We start from the raw sequence: 18,393 nt of genomic DNA on the forward strand, positions 1-18,393 counted from the left end.
ACATTACAGAGGTATTGCTGGGAGGAGAACATGGTGCAGCCAACACAAAGATACTGTTTTAATAGAGAAAGCTTTATGTGAAAGCCACTTCTTCTGAGGATCTAAATTTAAATAGCCTGTAGCTTCCTTTAACTGTGAATGTAGCAGCCTACTTTCATCAGGCTATAAATTTACTTAATAGGTTATTATTATTATTGATTTGATGGTCTCAAATTTATGCTGTTGAGGAACTGACCCAATATCTTTTAAATTCCATTTAACTGAGATCAATGCCAAATGGATCAGGCCCCAGAGGTACAGAGAACAGTGGGAAAAGTAAGGTGGTATTATGCTTTATTGGTTTTCTCCCTAACATAATGGTACAATTATAAAGGAAACTCCATGCCTTACAACCCTTTCCTCCCTCTCTTCTTTTTTTTTAGATCATTTACTCACCTGCCTGTAAAAGTAATCCCATCACATGCATTTGAAGGACTTCAAGATGCCTTCATCATGTAAGTTGTCAATATTTTCCATAGGCTTTTCCTTAATTTCTTTTAAAAATCATCATTTTATAATAATGTAAAAATGCTAAAACACTCTATTGATGAAATAAAACCACAGGGGAAGGATAAACATAGCATTCCTTTTCATGTAAACAGTATACAAAAGATCCTTTGAAAATGTGTGATTTTTAACAGCTGTTTAGAGATCAAATAATGAAATATTAATCATGTCAGAGAGAACTGGATACAGCTTAGTAACTGATGAGAGGAGCATTTGATTAGCAGAGGAGATAGATTTCTATCATCAAACATTACCTCTGCAATGACAGCCATGGCACATTATGCATTTATAGAAAACCCAAATAAGACATTTCTTCAGCATTTTGCAGTGAGAGATAAGCTTGGCAGGGCATCAGTAGGATTGAGCCCTTTCTTTGATCTTTCAGTTTGCAAGTGCTGTAACTTTGCTCACCAGGTCTGCACTGCTTCTTGACCCTCTGCATTGTGTCTATTTTCCATCAAGGATTCAGACCATAAGGCTCTTCTCACTCCTCTTGCCCTCATTTCTGCTGTTATTCCAGCTGAAATGGCATGCTTGAGTCTCCTTTTATTTTTTATTTTTTATTTTGTCTGCATTGAGTGGCCTCTAAAGGACAAAGCTGATGACACAGCAGTGCGGTGAAGAGCAGGGGAATGACCTCCCCCAGAACTTAAGCAGCAGCACAGAAGATGCTGCTTTTTCAAGGTGCACTTTTTGTACTTTTCTGCTGCACATATCCAACAGCAATACAGTATTAAAGCAGAATCTAGTGGTGCTGTATTCTTGCATCCACTTGCCTCTGAATATTTAATGAGAACTTAATCATTTTCACACTGGAGACCAACTTAAATCTACAAAATTTCTCCTACCTGTATGACTTGAGGCTACACTTTCTCAAACTGTCCACATGTCACATTCTCCATAAAGAATGCTTTGTTCTTGGACATCATCCCTTCCATAACAGGAATTTAATTGATCTTTTTTTGTGCTTTTAATTAATCTCTCCAAATTTACTGTGTGGGAATCAATATATTTTTCTGAAGTAGTTTGTAGAACACTTCATTATTTTATTGCCATTTAGTGCAGCTTAAAAATGCATATTTTTTAATTATAAATCTCTGAATAAGCTATTTGGCAACACATCACTCTCTGGATAAATTATTCTCATGCCATAAGTCATTGCAACATATGTAAATAGAAAAACTTTGGCTGACAGGGAGGATCCCATAGAAGAACCATGTTTCAGACCCCAAAAAAGTTCTGTGAGCAGGCACTGATCCCTCCCAGCCTGTGAATCTCTGAGGATTAGGTGCCCAGCAGGCCACTTATTCTACATCCATCTTTCATTTATAAGTCATCGATGCAATACCAAACATTCTCACTGAATTATGATGATGAAAAAAATTTTTGGTAATTCTTTAAGACACATATACACAATAACTGTGTGATTTCTAGTGTGCCTCCCCCTTTGCCACTACAAATGAAATACAGAATTTATTCTGGTCTAAGGGATTTTATATCACAAATAGAATTGTCTTCTCATAATTGCAATTGCATTAAGCTAACACTCAGGACTGTGTCAATAGTGACTCTGATAATGTTAAACACATTCCAGTTGTTTGGAAAATATTTTTTTCTTGAGAGTGTGTAATCTTAGGTTTGCTTTGTGTGCCCTTGTAGCCAATTCTGTTGAGAAATTTTGAAGATCTTTCTCTTATATATGCATCAGTGTATAGTATTTACTTTCAGGACTAAGTTTTGCATAGCCTCTTAGAGCTTAATAAGCATTTAACAAGCATCTAAAAATTGGTTTTGTTTTTCTATGTCAGTATTGATTAATCTTGAGTACACATGTGGAACAGGAGCACCTGTACATCACAATCTGAGTGCCACCAAATACAGTCATGTTTGTCTGTGTCAGGATGAAAAGAGACACTGCCTTTCAGTTTTCATACATGTAATGAAAATGGCATTTAAATCCAAACATTGTTCATGAAGTGTGCTGAATCCATATCTGTGTATTCCTACATCTGTGGATGAGAGGACCATAGTTCTGGCTTGATAATAACATGTGAAGCACCATGAACGTTATCCACGTCCTCACTAAGCAGATAGTGAGAATGTGGATAATAAATTCACTAAGCAGAACCAGCAATGGGAGAGAGGAAAAAGCTCATGAGGCTTACATTAGTTCTGACCCTCAGTCTCTAGCTTACCTGCAATTTACTGAGGAAATGGAAATTGGCTCTTACAGTAGCACACATTCCTAAGGGTTGGCTTTCCCTTTTGCCAATACGGAAAAAGGCTCGTCCTCTCTCAAATCCCACTGGCACAGCCTGCCAGGATGCCTAAGGTGAGGCACAGACAAGACTGATAGGAGGGGTTGAATAAGTGTGCATAAAAGAAGGAAATACAAAGTGGAAAGCCAGTTTCTGGGGTCTTTTCTGGTAATGTGTTGCTTTGTGTCTGCTGTTTTCATTGTAGTGAAATCTCGCAGAGCGACTCCCTGGAGAGAATAGAAGCAAGTGCCTTTGACAGCCTTCCCTCCTTGTCTGAAATGTGAGCACCAGTTAAAAAAAGGCATCCACGTTGTGGTTTCGGATCACCGAGGAGTAAACAGGCTGCAGAGAAGTATTCCTGGACCAAATCTGTCTCTGTTACTTTGATTGGCTTTGATTGAGATCTGTGATGAGAAACATTTCTCTCCCAAATGCTGTATAAAACAGTGAGCACTCTGTAAGGCCTGGCCTTGGAGATCTAGCTCATGCAGCCCTGCACAGTCCCACTGCTTTCAGGGAGCTCAGTGGCAGGAAGGGAGCTCTGGCACTGTCAGGTTTTCTAAGTGGAGAAATAATTTGAGATGACAACAGATGAGAAAAATCTTTCTTTTTGAAGATGCCGCTTTCAAAGCCCTACATTATTTAAATACAGCTGCTTAGTATGCATAGCTCTTCTGTGGAGCACTAAAATATTACTCAAACAGAACATGCAGTGATTTTAAACTTGACCTCCACAGCACAGGCATCTGAGAGAGAGAGTTAAAAGCAATGACTAGGAGAATGCTCTGAAATATTTAGTGAAATTGGAAACTCTAAATCTGATTCAATATCTCATTACTGCGTTTTTCGCACAGCATGACCAGTGAGTGGCTGAAAATTGTGCAACTGAGGACAAATTCATCTCTTTTTCCTTTCATATGTGAACATCACTGAAGCCAGTCACTCACATAAGCAAGGAATACACATTAGTCAATCTCTGACTGAGTCCAGCTTCCATTAGAATCAGTGGTGTGTTTAGGAAGGAATGAAAGATTTGGCCCCATGCATTCACCTACAGTTTATGGATAGCTTGTCTTATGCCTGTCTTCCAAAACCCAAAATCTAAGCAAGGCCATTAAAGAGCTATAGGAAGCTGGCAAAAAAACCTCCTTAAGTCTTGAGAGCTGTGCAGGACTCACATTGCAAGGGTTTGATGTCCCAAGCTGCACTCAAGTCCACGTTCAATGGATGATCAAGGTAGTGAGTTCAATGGCATCCTTGAATTTCAACTTTTCTTACCATTTCACATGCTAAAACCTTTGTATTTTGTAAGCCATGGGCTGGGAGGGAGCTGGGCTTCAGTTATGGGGCTTTAGGACAAACAGAGCTTTTCCAGATACTTCAGCTGCAGGAAGTGCTCCTTGATTAAGAGATCTGCCTGGTTTTTGAGTGACCACTAGCAAACAGGACTTCTCACATATTCCTCTCCCAGTTTCTGCTGATCCACTTCTAGCAACCACTGCTCTAAGGAAGTCCATGGAGCTCCTAAGAGGTTAAACTATGTGAGGAGCTGCCTTTCCTGGCTAGCAAGAGCATCAGTAAAGTAATGGAAACAAGGGATGATTGAAAGGATCTGATTGTGGAGCAAGGACCAGGCACACAGCCTCAGTTCCAGGCTTGGCGCCATGTCCAAGCCCAAAATGCTTATTCCCACAGTGACCAGGACATCCAACCCAGACTAGCTCAGAGAACCATGAGAATTCAGGCAGTGATATCTTTTGTTGGCTGCCTAAAAAATTGCAGGCTATTTTTATTACCAACAGCACCTCAAAATGCACCCAGCAGCACATTTGCAGGCTGTTTTCTGAGAATGTAAATTGCAAGCAAAACTCAGGGCCCTCCCAAATCTATACTGATTGTAATACTGAAATATTTTTCCCTCACTGCAGATTAATCCTGAACACGAAAAATCTGTTGCATATTGAGGACGGAGCGTTCAGAAATCTTCCAAGGCTAAAATACTTGTAAGAAAGAGCTCTATTCCTTTTCTGTTTGCTCTATTTATTCTTTTCTTCAAAGGAGTAGACAAATCAAATTAAGGAGTGTAAGGAAAAAGGTTCTTCATGCATTACAGTATCCTAGAAGTACGTACAATGTTTACTACAGCTTGGAGTTAGCCAATAGTGAGGTCTTTCAGTGTACAAGGGCAGGGCAGTGATGGACAAAGCAGAAGTCTGCAAAGTAGTTCTGATAAGTGCTTATTTCTAGAATAAAGCTTGCAGACTAACAGAGTACTAAACAAAAGATGTAACTAAAATCTCTCCCTCATGTTTAATGTAGTGAGAACATATGCTGCTCCTCTAGGACACTGCTTGAGAATTCTGAAAACTTGATTTTTACAGGCCTTACAAATACCTTTGGAGCCTACTTAAAAAATTAGATTTGTCAGTCCCTTTTTAATGCACTGTTAAACTTACACCTACCAAGTTGGCTTCTCATTGCATCCACTCTGGTAATATTTTCTTCTATAAATAGGAATTATGCTTTTCTCTAGGAGCATTTGTAACACTGGAATAAGACAATTTCCAGACCTGACACAGATCTTCTCAATGGAAGCTCATTTTATTTTGTAAGTAGAGACCCATGCTAACCCAACTGTGTTTTCCATCTTGTTCCTGAGACACTGACAAAAACACCTTTTTTCTTTCCTTCCAAAGGGAGCTCTGTGATAACTTGCGTATGACAATTATACCACAAAATGCTTTCCAAGGGATGAACAATGAATCACTGACACTGTGAGTAAAATAATCCTAGCTCCAGCTCCTTCTGTGAGGATAACACTTCTGCTTGAGGAAAGTGGGTTGACTTCATGAAAATCTTGACATTAAGCCCCATAAAAAATAAATATGTATTGTGTGTTGAATTTTAAATGCCTAAGAAACTTAGGGATGTTCTTCAAGATGAAGAACAGAGTTTCATTTAGGAAAGAAAATCGGACAAGGGATCTAAATCTACCTCTTCCATGTGATGCTGTTTTTAAAAATACCATCAGCAGAACATAAACTACAAAAACTGCACTGGAGGCCAAAGTCTCTGTTCTTACCTCAAGGATGTGGTCTCTTGAAATAGTGCTTTCAGGGACTAAGCAGTCTGAGGGAGCTGAGCTTCAGCTGCACAGGGTCTCTCTGAAGAGGAGGGATGGAGATACAGAATAAATTGGTACAAACTACAGATGCTGCTTCTCACCCTGATTTATTTTGCCTCAGCTTACTTTCCTGTAAGATCCCTGTAAGTGTCCACACCCAAGACTTTCCTTTTAGCCAGCAGTGGGTTCATTGTCTCAGCCCCCTGTGAGGTGGGTGGGTTTGATGCTATGAGATGCCACACCTGAGGAATGCAGAAAGCAGCAGAAAGCCAAGGTGTAATGTCCTCTGCCAGCACAGCAAGAACTCAGTATGAATTTCACAGCTCACTTAGCTTCAGGAAAACTTCCGCAAAGTAATGCTGGAAGAGGAGAAATCACAAGCTGAGCCCCTTGGCCAAAATTTGGGTTTCCCAAGGAAAGACCCGCTGAGCCACAGAGAGCAGCAGCAGTAGGCACCCACTTGGCATGGTAGCCACAAGCCCAGTCCTTGGGGTCCAGCTCCAGTTCACATCCAGTGGGAGCCCTGCCCAAAACTCCATGGGTATTTGCACCTGCAAAAGAGCTGTGCACATAGCAAGAACTGCAGCTGATGGGCTCTTCATCAGGCTGATGTGCCAGCATGACAGTAATTTTAACCCAGATTTTATACATTGACCAATACCTTCTGGAAATGAGAGAGGAACTGGGCATAAATGTGACTGAATGCTACTCCTACATGATGCTAAAGAGGAGCAATTGCTTGGATTAGTGCATCATTTCATCTTATGAGCCTCTTTCCTCCCAGCAAGTTCTCAAAATAACTTCAGAAAATTTATTATTCTGCTAATGGTGCAAGAAAATTAACATAAAAGAGATGGAGAAAGGTGCTTAAAGTCTTTACTGTAACCCTAAAGTGTATTAAATGGGAGGGAGTCTAAGTCAGGAAACAGCCAACAGTTATTTTTCTCCCATCCTTTTGTGATTGGGAGCTCACCACAAGAAGAAAAGAATTATCTTATCAGCAGCTTCCTAATTGTAGAGCTACATGTTAACCCCACCCCGTGTTGTTAGCTGTAATTAGGTGGAGTAATTCCTCCTGCTACACCATGGTCTGGTGAAACACAAGTAATCTGTGGAGGCGTAAAGCCACCCTGCAGTCACACTTTGCACTGCAAATAGCTAATTTAGCCTTTCCAGCAGTTAATGTTTCTTGTGGATTGGAAAATGGATCCTACACATTGTCATGGTCTTTAAGGCTATCGCTTAATTTCAGTGTTGTGCTGAGGTAGATACCATCTATCAAGTGGAGTCAGGTGCTCTCCACACTTGAGCACTTGGGAGCAGGTTTCATAGGGCCAGTTTGTGCTATCCCAAAAGCAAGTGAAAAAGCAACAAAAGTGTTGTTTAATTCACAAACAGTTCCACGTTTTCTAATAGGGCTTAATATTAAAGAACAACTAATAAATACAAGTGACTATATTGAATTTCTATTGGATACATGAACTTAATATCCCAAATAGATATTAATAGACCCATAGGTTACATTTCCTACTGAAGGAAAAGAGCTGGTCCCCAGGTAAGCCCCTCAACAGGGGGAGGATCTGTACCTCAGCAGAAGTTCTCTTCAGCATCTAAACAGGAAGGAGCTTTAAGAATTTAAACTGCACCTTTCTTAATTTAAGAGCTATAGTTACCTTCATTCTTTCCATAAGAGCCTCTAATCATTAAAATGAATGCAGCATCGAGGTTTGAAACTTGTAGTACAAAACATAACCTCACCTTTTCCAAATCTTTTTCCCTTATGTTTATTTAATCTTCAGCAAGTTGTATAAAAATGGATTTGAAGATATCCACAGCCATGCCTTCAATGGGACAAAGCTGAATCAATTGTGAGTATGCTATCCCTCCTCAGTAATTGACACAGTAAATAAGAATTTAAATAGTCAGAGGCTCTTCCTTCAGTTTAACTGGCTGTATCCTCTGTTTCCTAATACCCATGAGAAAACTGCAACTTTCAGTGTCATTGTGACTCAGTCGTTAATCCTGCAGCTCTCACTGCTCTTCCTAAAACAACATCCCGTAAAATAGTACAGCTTTTGTGAGAAAAGCACATAAATTCTTAAGAAAATTTCATAAATTAGTGTAGAACTTGAAACAGTAGCCCAGACTACGGATGGGCTGGAAACATCAATGTCTAGAAATATCAATAGTTTTTAATCCCTCTCGCACCCTGGGGGACTAGCGTGTTGGTTTGGGCAAAATGTATATTTGCTACTGTAGTGAAAGAACCAGCCTGGTTGTTCCTGGTTTAAGTCAGAAGAATTTGGAATTTATCACATTTAATTGTAGATGATAATGATCTGATGGCATCAGAGGAAGTAAAGGTCACATGGGAAATACAAGCACTCCCCAGCCAGGCAGTGCAACAACCACTGCCGTGGTGGGAGAAAGAATTGAAACAGGTGTGAAGAAGAAAAAAAAAAAATTTAAAACACAGATGTAAAGAGAGTTCATTTTTGGTTCCACAGAATCCTGAAGGACAACAAGAACCTCAGGCGGATACACAACGATGCCCTGAGAGGGGCCACAGGGCCAGATGTCCTGTAAGTATCCACAGCTCCATGACCTGAATGTCCTGTGGGAACTGCTCTGTGCCACCAGGGCTGTGTCACCACAGCAAACACAGGCTTCGAGTCTGGAAGGAGATTTGAGCTCTTACCCTCTGTGTACAAAGTGGAAACATGTCAAGGAGATGCCATGAAATTAGAGAGTGAAAGGAGTTTGCACAGCACATATCAGTTCTAGTGTTGGCATAGATCTGCACCTCTTAGACATTTTGGTTTTTGCTTTATTTGTGTCAGATCCTCCTGATCCTGTATCTTATATACTGACATTGTAAACTAACTTGTCCTTTGGTAGGATGGACATGTTTTGGCAATATATAGGTTTAGAACTTGTTTATAAAAATGAACCACTTGATTGCATGCTGTAAACTCATGCTGAATAAAACTCATTATTATCATCCTCATGATTTATTAATCAAGGACTTACTGGAGGGCTGCCCTGGCAATAAAACACAGTGTGCTTCTGTAAACAGCACTTTGTGCTGCAGGTGCCTTTTCTGTGCCTTTTATTGGTGCTTTATGGAACATGGCATTACTGACATCACTTTCAGAATTGTGGGCCTTTTTTTTTTCCTTTGTTTAATGTCCTGACTGAAAATCCTTAGTCACTGATGGACTTTCTTCACACAAACAGCCCCTCTGAAGTTACTGTAAGCCAAACTGCTTAAGTTTGTCTTGGCAAGAATGGCAGATTCTTTTGAGGTTTTAATTAACACCATTTAATTAAAGCACCTAGAACAGCCCTTCAGAGCCAAGCAGAGAGCAAGGAGGGTGTCCTACCTGTTAGCTGGCTGGAGAGTCACTATTGCCCACCTTCTTCTCTCCCTGTCTCTTAAAGATTCTTCCCTCACTCCATGCATGAATTTCAAATGGAAAGGTCGGGACACAGCCCCTGGAGTGGTGGGTTTCAGTTTCCCTAGGACCAAGGGAGCTCCTTGCCTGGCTGGAGCTGCTGAGCCATAGGGACGCTCTTACCCCGCTGCTCTGTAGTTTCACAGACCATGTCTCTGAGCTGGGCATCAGGTGCTGAAGCAGCTTTGTAGATCTAAACCTTTATGAAAAAAACATTTGCTGTCACCTACTGTCATGCTTTGGTGGTATTTTTATAGGGATGAAAAGAAAAGTGAACGCTCTCTTTGTTTTGCAGGGATATTTCTTCAACAGCCCTGGAGTCCCTGCCTAGTTACGGGCTTGAGGCCATTCAGGTCTTAAATGCAACCTCATCTTACTCATTAAAGAGGCTGCCACCACTGGATAAATTCAGCAGTCTTCTGGAAGCTGTCCTAACATATCCCAGCCACTGCTGTGCTTTTCGAAATCTAAGGACAGAAAGGTAAGTCCAAATAGCACGTTATGGTACTACAGTGCTTCAGAAGTTCCAAAACGGCAAGTCTGCTTTATTCAGCTCACTTGGTTTGATTATCTTCATTCCAGTTACAGGGAAGCTGTGGTGCATTGCAAGGCCTTGCAGGAAACAGCAAATCTCTGCTAAGACCAGGAAAATTATGTCCATTTATTTTAGAGAAGAAATGGATCCCATACTGTGCCCCGGATCTGCTACCAGAAACATTAATCTAAGTCTGTTTAAAGTTTACATTTTTCTTGGGATCTCAATTAAAAGCCTACTGGCATACAGAAAACAAACCTTTATCAATAGCACATTGCCCTGATTAAAAATAAAATGAAACCTTTAGCCTTTAGCTTAATTAATACAGGTGATATGATGACATAGTAGAAAGGGCAAGCTTTCAATTACCTACCAAAATTTAATGCCTGCCACAAGCCTACAGAGAGAGGTTACATGATTTAGTTCCAACCATTTCAAGTAATCGACAGTATTGTTCTCCCCACAACTGGAAACCGTGGCACAGGGAGAGCTTTGCATCCACAAACTTGGGTCAGTTAAACAAAGACAAGGGGAGCTCATTTTTCAGCATTTATGTTTCAAAGAAAACAACCCCCAGTTGGCTTCAGGCAGCCAAAGCAACCCCAAATGGGTTTGGTTTGAGCCCTGCCTCGTTTCTCACCCATCTCAAACAAAGGCCACAGAAATTACACACTGAGCAGGCAGTTGTGGGAGGCCTGATCATTGTCACCCCCATGCCTTCACTTTACGGCAGGCATACATTCCAATTCTTTAGGGTAACATTAGGGGTTAATCTGTGCTTTCTCTGCCTACCTCATTTTACTAAGGAGTTCTTGATTCTGCAAGAACAGAACAAAGATTCTACTGTTAAGAATTTCTATTGCTAATGAACTGATTCTGTCACAGATCACATCTCTGAGTGTATTAAATGCAGGAGCAACTCTGGCAGAGAAAAAAAAGTATTTATTCTGATACAGATAACTACATTTCTGATACTCTATTGTTTTGTGGGTGCTTGACTATGAAGCATGGGCATGGTCTATAAAAACAGACGTGCCTTAGTAAGTCACTATCTTATATTAAGTGACTGTTTTCTTAGTAAATTGCTAGGGAGGAAATCCCATGCAAATCAGGAAATTATTGCTCTCCTATCAGGGGCATCAGCAATGAGGCGAGACCAAAGCCATTTCCATCCATACTGATAGAGTACCTGGCTGCTACTTTCAAAGGCTCAAACCCAGAGATTTTGCCAAATGTATCATCTTTCAACTTGTACCATTCAAACTGCTTTACTTCAAGCATGCAAACTCTGCCTCCAGATTCCAAACAGCTTTTAAAATAGGGTCCTCTAGGGAAGATTCACCCCATGCACGGGCTTGGGGCTGAGCTGCTGGAAAACAGCTCTGCGAGGACCCAGGGACCTGTCCCTGAGCCAGCAGTGTGTCCTTGTGGCCAAGAGGCCAGTGGTGTCCTGGGCTGCATTAGGAACTGCATTGCCAGCAGGTCAGGGAGGTGATCCTGCCCCTCTGATCAGCCCTGGGGAGGCCAGTCTGGAGTGCTGTGCCCAGTTCTGGGATCCTCAGGGTGAGAGACATGGAGATCCTGGAGCAGGTCCAGTGGAAGACTACTAAGGTGGTCAAGGGTCTGGAGAACCTCTTTTACGGGGAAAGGCTGAGGGAGCTGGGGCTGTTCAGCCCCGAGGAGAGAGGACAGAGAGGGAACCTCATCAATGTCTGTCAGTGTCTGAAGGGAGCATGTCAAGGGGATGGACCAGGCTCTGCTCGGTCGTGCTGGGCAGTAGGACAAGAGGCAACAGGCAGGAACTGATGCACAAGAAGTTCCATCTGAATATGAAGAAGAACTTCCTTCTGTGCAGGTAACCAAGCACTGGAACAGGTTGCATGGAGAGGGTGTGGAGCCTCCCTCTCTGGGGATATTCCAGAACTGTCTGGAATGTGCTCTAGGATGACACAGGGAGGTTGGACCAGATGGACCATGGTCCCTTCCAACCTGACCCATTCTGGGGTTCTGTATCAGGCCAGTTTCCCAGCAGCTGTTAACAGGCACTTCTCCAAAAGCCAGCCTAACTGCTTCCCTTCATCCTGGTGGAGAATCTGGCCCACTTCAATACAATGTTTCAAAACACACCATTTAATTCAAGTTCAAGTTATTTTACTATTAAAAAAAAATACATCTTGCACAATAACCAAGGTGAAAGATCATCCTTACACTCTTTATGCATCCTGACACTGCCTATTGTCACAGCATTTGAAGTCTTCTCCTTCCTGCTTCCAGGTGTCTGCAGGAACATTTGTGCTGCCTTGAGGCCAGCGCTTGCTTACCTTATGTGTCTCTGAAGATCACTTGCAGAGAAGACAAGGCTTTGGCCAAAATCCAGCCTGAAACTTAACTTTCTTCTCATCCTTCTTGCAGACAGAATTTGTTGTTTTCCATTTTTGACAACTTCTCCAAGGAGTGTGAAAGCACCATGAGGAAACCGACTAACGAAATGCTGTAAGTACCTCTCTGCATAGAGATGATGGGAGTACAAATCAGACCTCCTCCCCTTTCTCCTGTTCACATGTTTTTTCACTAAGCAGGTCTTTGCCTGCCAATTCAGTCACCCCTACAAGTTGCACAGTGGTAATTTTACTATCATTAAACCAAGATTTAGATTTTCAAAAGGGGAATAAAAAACCCTCATGATTTCACAAGCTTTCTCATTCCAGTTTGCCTTCTGAATTCTGAAAGGATTTCAAAATTGTTATTAAATATTTACAGAAGTTAGTGGCCTACATGGAGACTTTCCATTCCCTGAAATAAATGCTGTTACTGGTGTGATTCAAGGAAGAGCTGTTATTGTTAACCTTTTTTTTTTCCCATATAGAAAGGATAATTCAAACTCTGTATATCAATAGTTTTCCATGGTAGAATAGAGTCCCTGAGCTAGAAGTGTGATCAACTCGTGCCAGTGGTTTACTCTGTCTAAACATGTATTTTCATATCATCACAGTTTTGCTTGACAGTGTTCAGTGGGACAGTGAGAAAGGCTAATATCAGAACTGTTGTGCTGGCTGTGCTGGATGATACAGGCTCTAACCCAGCTTTTAAGGGAGAAGTTTAAAGATTTACAATTCTTCATCCCTCTGCAGCTACATGGGAGACCTTGGGACTTCTTAGTAGCCCTGACGTGGCGTCAAAGCATTCTAAAGTCTAGAAGAAACAAGGTTATGGTCACAAAACTCCAATGGTTAAATACAGCTGAAATGTGATTGATTCATTGGGATAATTACTTCCTTGGACATTATCTTGTTTGCTGGTTGGTGAGGCCTCCAACACTTGCCATTCGGTTTTATCTGTCTGCTTGTTTTGGATTAGCATCTGTTGCACTCCTGCTGTGCATTAAATAGTCTGCCCAGGCTATTGGCTCCTGAAGCTTTTTGCTTTGGCAAATCCCAATCCCAGCAATTCTCTGAGCAGGCATTATAACAACCAAGTGAAAGTAAGGTTATGGTTAATGGGCTTAATGGCTGCAGACCCACAGCAGAAACCATCTGAAAGAACTGAATTCTTACTAGTAAAGAAAAAAAAAATCCAGAAAAATCCAGCTTGATATAGCAGCACATTGAGACAGCCTCTCAGAAAATCACAATCATTTTTGTAAGCAAATAGAATCAAATGTATTCCCTGCTCTTCCAGTTTGAGCCAGTCAAGTAAATGCAAGACATTAGGCAGTTTTCCATATACAGAGAGAAGTAAGGATAACGAGTTTGGGACATTATTTGCCCCACAGGAATAGCTGAAAAGCAGCTCAGTTTCATTTGCCAGTTAAGACCCTGCTCCAGAAATATCATTTAATGGACATGTTTCAGTAGATGTGGAAGCTTAAATGTGTATTTAAATTTAAAAGCTACCAGTTTTCTCAAGAGTTGTCCTCAACAGAGATATTTTCCAGGTCTCACACTGCAGACTGAGTGTTTGCCCACCAAACACTCACAGTCAGGATGATTGGGAAGTTGGGAAATGGGCACCTGTTATGGCAGGGAAGTGCCAGAAAAGAGAGTGTTTGCTTTTAACACATTTCTTCTTTGGCAGGCTTATCACCACACTCTTGATGACCTAGAGGTTTTAGAAGTCCATCTTTAAAACCTACAACATTTTTAATTAGGCAGTGGGTGCAGCCTAAATTTAATAAACTCCTAGCTATCAGTGTGATTTAGTTAACCATGCACTTCTACTCCTTGCCCTATAATACTGCGAACAGCACATTCCTCAGCCCCTCCCAAGCCATACATAGTCTCAGGAATTTGTTTGCTAAGTGCCATTCCTAAGGGGAGCAAAGGTGCACAGTTAAAACCCATAGGTTATTTTAGTATGGTTTCTACAACTACCTGCAAAACCTCTGTGCATCAAATCTATCAGCCCAAGTGTTACTGTAGCTTGGACTGCAGCCAACCAGCAGCATGAGAACCATGGCTCCTTCACAAAGCAGTAAAAGTGAACTACTTACAAGTAAGCAAGTTGTATAAGAGAGCGTTTCTGTGGATGGGACTGTGACCCCTGCTGCTCTCCAAGGCTGCTTCCCAAACACAAAGCATCCTTACAAGGCTTCATTATCTGTAAACACCCTGTAGAAACACACGGAGGAAGTCACTGTTTTAGAACAACTGTTATCTGTTGTCTTTTGAAAAAGAATGCGAGCGGCATGTAACAAATAATTCACTTCTGTTTGGGGGGGTGGTTTTTTCATGGTTACAGCGATGACTCCAACAACACATTGCTGTGGTCAGCGGAGAGGAAGACACACCCCTTTGCAACAGATTATGAAAGTTCTCCCTACAGCTACTCAACCATTTTTGATGACAGCGAAATGGCCGGCTTTGACTTTGAGTATGACTTCTGCCAGCCAAAAGTCCTCACGTGCACTCCGGAACCAGATGCCTTTAATCCCTGCGAAGACATCCTGGGATACAGCTTCCTCAGAGTGCTGATCTGGTTCATAAACATCCTCGCCATCGCCGGCAATTTCACCGTGCTCCTCGTTCTCCTGACCAGCCACTACAAGCTCACCGTCCCTCGCTTCCTCATGTGCAACCTCTCCTTCGCCGACTTCTGCATGGGGCTGTACCTGCTGCTCATCGCCTCCGTGGACGCCCAGACCAGCGGGCAGTACTACAACCACGCCATCGACTGGCAGACGGGCAGCGGCTGCAGCACGGCCGGCTTCTTCACGGTGTTTGCCAGCGAGCTGTCGGTGTACACGCTGACGGTGATCACCCTGGAGCGCTGGCACACCATCACCTACGCCATGCAGCTGGACCGCAAGCTGCGGCTGCGCCACGCCGTGCCCATCATGCTGGGAGGCTGGCTCTTCTCCATCGGGATAGCCCTGCTGCCTCTCTTCGGGGTCAGCAGCTACATGAAGGTTAGCATCTGTTTGCCCATGGATATCGAAACGGGCCTGTCCCAAGCCTACATCCTGCTGATCTTGGTGCTGAATGTTGTCGCCTTCGTTGTCATTTGTGCTTGTTACATCAAGATCTACATCGCTGTGCAGAACCCGGAGCTGGTAGCTGCCAATAAAGACACCAAGGTCGCCAAGAGAATGGCAATACTGATCTTCACGGATTTCACCTGCATGGCCCCCATCTCCTTTTTTGCCATATCCGCTGCCTTCAAAGTTCCTCTCATCACAGTGACCAACTCCAAGATCCTGCTGGTTTTATTTTACCCCGTCAACTCCTGCGCAAACCCCTTCCTCTACGCGATTTTCACCAAAGCATTTCGGAGGGATTTCTTCCTGCTGATGAGCAAGCTTGGTTGCTGCAAGAGCCGAGCAGAGCTCTACAGGATGAACTATTTCTCTGCTTATAACTCCAACTGCAAGAATGGTGGCGCAGCCACAGCCCCCACCAAAGCCTCCCAAGCATTCCTCCTCCTGTCAGCCTTAGAGAAGCCCCATCCTGCACCACGGGACAAGACATCTCACAAGGAAAATTTACCCAGAGTGCCAAGTTACCCTTCGCAAGGCCAGTTGTGATTATCTTAGTGACTAGGGACTGTTTTACAGTGTCTTGAATATTTCATAATAAATAAAAATGCCAGTCAATAATTCTTATGCAACATAACTGTTCTGACATCCAAAGTGGTCTTTTCCCTTCTCTCCCTTTGTGATGATAGGTGTGGAATGCGGCTATAAGGCAAAACTTTTCTGTATGGGGAACCAGAAGAGTCCAGGAGTAGTCAAGTTCTCTTGAAGCTAACAGTTACTGCAGTGATTGCAGCCTGCCTATTTTTCTCCAGATCTGCTTCCCTGAAGTGTTTAAAGCCTGTTTGCTACCTTTCATGGCTTCTTTTTTCATTCCTATCAGCTCTGCTGGCATTGTTAGTTTACAGAAAGAAGCACTAAACTAGATGCCTCCATTTCATCAACAGAAACTTCCAATTACACAGCCACCTACACACAGTTAAAGAAGAGCATTCAAGCAATAGGCTGTAAAGATGTCACCAAAGAGGAAAGTTTATCTATTGAACCTTTGTCATTGGCAATTTTGCAGTTTACATTAGATATCAGTCTGAGCTGGTGGGTAGTTTACTTAAATTATTAACCCATGCACAGCCATGTGTGATCTGGAAATCAAAGAGATGCAAAAATCACAAGAGACCCCCTCTGCTGCACACAGGACTCAATTTAGGCTATCACATGTTCACACACACAAATCAGGTAAAGGGTCCCTCTCGGCAGCAGGAGAGCTGCTTCCTGCACAGGCAAGGAAGTGCTGCCTTCTTTTCCCTCCTGGGAGAATTTCAGGAATGATTTCCTCCTGTCCACTCTCTGACATCACCAGGGCCTCTTCAGCACACACAATCCAACTCTATTCCCAGGTGATGAAGCAGAGTAGCGGAGTAGTTACCTTTTGGTGACAATGTTTTCCTATTAAAATCTCTCTTTTCTTTCACTATTCATTGCCTGATGCTAAGTGATCAAGATAAATGCCTGGTCCAGATTTGTGACTGCACTGCTAATTTAAGTAAGTGCAGAGTCTGATACATAAGAGAACATTGCAATCACTTTAAACCTTTTACATTCTCCTTTTCAGCTAAGTCCTATGCTTTCAAGTCTGTGACAGCAACTGAGTTCCAAAGCAGTCCTCTTGTTGCCAAAACACTGCACCACCAGCTAAATTTGCTTCACATTAATGAAAGCAATTCTTTGTACCAGTGACTGGTCTATCATTAGTACATAATTGTGATAATTAGAAATAACATCTCTGACCCACTCTTACCTTCAGCATAACGCCATGCTTTCAATCAGTGCAAAAGCTCTTGATATAAGCACAGCTGTGCTCACGAGCAGTTCCACAGGTGGGGAATGAAGCAAGATTGAGAACAGAGGAGACTCTTAAAACTCTGTGCTTTGGCAATCAATATTGATGCACCTCTTTACACACACCAGCCCCTGAGCTTAGCTAATAATAATCAAATAGGACTGTGATAGGATATCTAACTATAATACAGCCAAAGATACTGGTGTAAAAAAATAGCTACTGGGCCTAAGACTTCTCCGTCACCTATATCAAAACTGATTTTTGAGACTCATTTCTTCTGACATCCCATGGAAGAGTCCTGCACACAATTTAGGACATGACAGCACAATATCTTAAGTGGGCAACTGATTTACTTGCATTATGTTTGAACAGGACAAGAGCTTGCCAGCACACCCTCCCTACCACATAACATGGTCAGGAAACCACAGGCAAGGGAGATGAGTTAGAATTAACTGATAGCACCTGCCCTACAGAGCTACAGAGGTAACAGCCAAGCAGCAAGAGAGTCTCTGTGGACATTTTTCTTTTTGTACCTGCTGCAAGGGAAGTGAAATCCACCATTTACAAAATTGCTGTTTAAAAAAACCTGACAAAACATCAAATGTAATTTAAATACTTAAAATCTGTCTATGCATAAAAGTAAGTAAATAAGTAAAACTTTAATAAGAGATTTAGATTCATGACAGAGCTTCTCATACAAGTTACTCTTGTTATTCCATCTCATTATTTTTACTTTACCTTCTTTGTGGTGTAAAGTTTTAGACAGCCATTTACTGAAGCATCTTTGAAGGCCATTACTGGTATTAAACACCTCATCCTATCACATCTGCAGCAATATGTCTCCTAAACTGTAAGTAGCAGCAATCAACATTAATTTGTAAACTATTCAGATCAAAAGCACTGATTACTGTTCAAGTCACATGATAGAGCTTACATTTTAATAAGAAACAATTTTTCAGTATAAAAATTCCTGACATCAGGTGTATTTAGTTGCAAATGCTCAGATCAAAAGCACTGATTACTGTTCAAGTCACATGATAGAGCTTACATTTTAATAAGAAACTCTTTTTTCAGTATAAAAATTCCTGACTTCAGGTGTATTTAGTTGCAAATGTCTTGTTCAAAGCTGTAATTCTTTACTAATGTTATCTTTAAAACTAGCTAAAAT

The 18,393-nt window shown here is 41.9% G+C and overlaps 1 protein-coding gene across 1 annotated transcript; it reads left to right on the plus strand.

Annotated features, from left to right (window-relative positions):
• Positions 1–381: 381 nt before the first annotated feature.
• On the plus strand, positions 382–15,992 carry LOC120501286 (lutropin-choriogonadotropic hormone receptor-like). Its single transcript, XM_039707335.1, has 10 exons — positions 382–494; positions 3,010–3,084; positions 4,733–4,807; positions 5,338–5,412; positions 5,501–5,578; positions 7,728–7,796; positions 8,436–8,510; positions 9,679–9,864; positions 12,331–12,411; positions 14,656–15,992. Exons 1-10 carry the CDS (start codon positions 382–384, stop codon positions 15,935–15,937), a joined length of 2,109 nt encoding a protein of 702 aa, XP_039563269.1. The 3' UTR covers positions 15,938–15,992.
• The last annotated feature ends 2,401 nt before the right edge of the window (positions 15,993–18,393 follow it).

The sequence above is a fragment of the Passer montanus genome, unplaced genomic scaffold (assembly GCF_014805655.1).
Source record: "Passer montanus isolate IOZ18808 unplaced genomic scaffold, ASM1480565v1 scaffold2, whole genome shotgun sequence".
NCBI lineage: Eukaryota > Metazoa > Chordata > Aves > Passeriformes > Passeridae > Passer > Passer montanus.

Bases quoted from the DNA above. Each gene is read 5' to 3' on its own strand.
- LOC120501286 (XM_039707335.1), top strand. From the start codon at position 382: ATGCCTTACAACCCTTTCCTCCCTCTCTTCTTTTTTTTTAGATCATTT. The intron at 4,808-5,337 runs GTAAGAAAGAGC...GCTTTTCTCTAG, and splicing joins CTTCCAAGGCTAAAATACTT to GAGCATTTGTAACACTGGAA. The intron at 5,579-7,727 runs GTGAGTAAAATA...TTTAATCTTCAG, and splicing joins AACAATGAATCACTGACACT to CAAGTTGTATAAAAATGGAT.